General features: G+C 47.3%; 1 protein-coding gene across 1 annotated transcript; it reads right to left on the bottom strand.

Annotated features, from left to right (window-relative positions):
- Positions 1-459: 459 nt before the first annotated feature.
- On the bottom strand, positions 460-2,266 carry LOC310650618 (7-alpha-hydroxycholest-4-en-3-one 12-alpha-hydroxylase-like; the record flags this gene model as incomplete). The annotated part of the gene is made up of 1 exon (XM_083380202.1): positions 460-2,266. The coding sequence occupies one exon, from the start codon at positions 2,264-2,266 to the stop codon at positions 731-733; it is 1,536 nt and encodes a 511-aa protein (XP_083236328.1). The 3' UTR covers positions 460-730.
- Positions 2,267-2,606: the final 340 nt, after the last annotated feature.

The following is a 2,606-nucleotide window of genomic DNA, read 5'->3' as shown; positions in this document are numbered from 1 at the left end:
CTGGCTCTGGATGCACTTACAAAAATATAGCAAGTTTGGAAAGCTGAACTTGAACAGTAAAGGAAGAAAAGAGAAACAATTTTGGAGGGTTAATTTCAGGGAGTCTTCTGGATTATTTTTTAGTGCAAGCCAAGTGTGGAAAAAGAAAGGAAGGAATTAACACAGAGAAAGACAGACACACACACACACACACACACACACACAGTGTGATTTCATAACATAGATATAAACCAATTTACTGGTGAGATATCCCTGGTTATCCTAGATTATTGTGTGCAAGCAAAAAGAAAGGAAGGTATCAGAGAGAGAGAGAGAGAGAGAGAGAGAGAGAGAGAGAGAGAGAGAGAGAGAATGCTTCCAAAACATAGCGATAAACAGTTCACTGTTGAGATATCCCTGGTTATCCTAGATTATCGTGTGAAAGCTAAGTGTGCAAAAGGAAAAGAAGCAGTTACACACACACGCACACAGAGTCTGATTCCATAACATAAATTAGTTCACCAGTGACAGACCCCTGGTTATACTCGATTATCGTGTGCAAGCTAAGTGTGCACAAATAAAGGAAAGGGTTAACACAGTGAGAGAGAGACAGAGAGACAGAAAGACAGAGAGAGAGAGGGAGGGAGGGAGAGAGAGGGAAAGTGATTCAATTACATAGACATAAATCATTTCACCGGTGAAATCTCCCTGGTTATCTTGGATCATCATGTGCGGATGGCAGCCTCAGCCTTTAGCACCGGCATCGGTACCTAAATTGGACGTCGTTCATGGGTTGCATCACCCCAAACCCGTAGCGGGTCTTGTTCATGGGAGGGATCTCCTCCTGCTGATTGATCAGTTCCAGATCAAAACAAGCCAGCATCAGGAAGGCAAAAAGCTTGATTTCATTGGTGGCAAAGTAGCGGCCAGGACACATGGAGGTCCCAGCTCCCCAAGGCATGGTGAAATATTTCACCTTCTCTCCATTCTTAAAAAATTCCTTTTTGTTGCCATTTTGGCTGAGGAAACGGTCGTATTTGAAGACCTGGGGCTCAAGATGGATTTCGGGGTCCATGTGGGTCGAGAGGTAAGGAAAGAGGCCAATTTTGTCACCTTTACGCAGCAGGTAGGTCTTCCCGTTGTGGAGCTTCAAGTCCATGTCTTGCAAAACCACCCGGATCAACAATGGTGCCGTCACCAACCTCAGGGTCTCCTCCACAGCACTGTCCAGGATGGGCGTTTGGTTTAGCATCTCCTTGGTGACGTTCAAGGGCTTCTCACGGGAAGTCACCTCTTGGCCTGACTTCTTCACCACCTCCAGGATCTCCTTCTTGACCTCTTCCATGGCTTTGGGATGTTTCATCAGGTACTCCAGAAGCCAGAAGGAAGCTGGACCAGTGTTACCTTGAGCAGCCCAAAGGAGCAGGAACATGAACCGGTCTCTCATCTCTTCTGAAATCCCACTTTCGGACAGCTGTTGAGCCTGGTCACTGATCCACCGGCTGATGTTGTCCTTTTGGTAGACGTTCTTCACCGAAAGCACCTGCCAGAAGTAGTTCCAGAGGTTCTTCACTTGGCCCCACTCCCACGGGGTCAACAAGGCGTACGACAGGCGTGGGAAGAGCTTGTCGTATTTGCGAAATTCGATGTACACCTCTTCGGTGTGATGTTGGTCTTTTCGTTTCGCCTTTTCTTTCTGGTTTTCACCTTTAGCTGGTTCGGTGCCGAACAAAGCCAGATACCCAGCTCTGAAGACCGTGTTGTAACAGAAGTGGAACAACCCATCTTCTTTCCAGGACTTTGGATCCTCTTTTGAGTTTTCTTGCCACTGGAGTAAGACAGCCTGTAAAGCATCCATCATGGCTTGGGTCATCACCACGAGACCCTCTCCCTTCAGATGTTTCGTGCTGGAGACTTCGATGATCTTGTGAGTGTCCTGGGAGGCCTCAAATCGAAACACCCTGTGGACCAACTGAGCTGCAAACGAAATAAAGTCCAGTTTGCTTCGGGCTTCCCTGACGATGGCACCGAAAGACAACGGGTCCATCAAGAAGGTGAAGTACTGTCCTGCAATCAAGGTGGTGAAGATGTCCCCATGTTTCTTTTGCATGCTTTGCAGGAAATCCACATTGTCATTTCGGAAGTGCAATGCATGTCCAAGCCAGGGAATGAGTCCCATGTCCAAGGGGGGTTCATTGGGTTGTCTTCGGCGGAAGAAGCCCATCAGGTAGAGGGCCCCCAAAAGACCAGCCACCAAGGCAACCACGACTGCCACCCAGAAGGACATCTTGACGAGTGTGTGGAATTCAGCACAAGCAACCTTTTTAACTAACAGGCTCTTTGGAGAAAAGTAGGCGTTTTCTGAGCCAGGGAGGAGTTTCACTTGATCAAACAAGCCAGGAATTGCAATTAACCCTTGCAATGGGGAAAAAGAGGAAGGGAGGAAACCAACCACAGTTCTTGAATGAGTTTCCATCATTAGCAGTCATTAGCAAGCTGGAAGCGAGTTGAGCACAACATGTGCCTGTGCTTATTTTACATTTGAGAATGTGTTTTCTTGACCCAGTGCCAGCGTTAAACACTCAAGGTGTTCAAACAGAGTCTTGAGAACAAGGTGTAATCTCCTG

Source organism: Vipera ursinii, assembly GCF_947247035.1.
Source record: "Vipera ursinii genome assembly, contig: scaffold_338, whole genome shotgun sequence".
Lineage (NCBI taxonomy): Eukaryota > Metazoa > Chordata > Lepidosauria > Squamata > Viperidae > Vipera > Vipera ursinii.
Note: the sequence above shows the minus strand (reverse complement) of the source record. Positions and strands in the feature narration are given on the sequence as shown.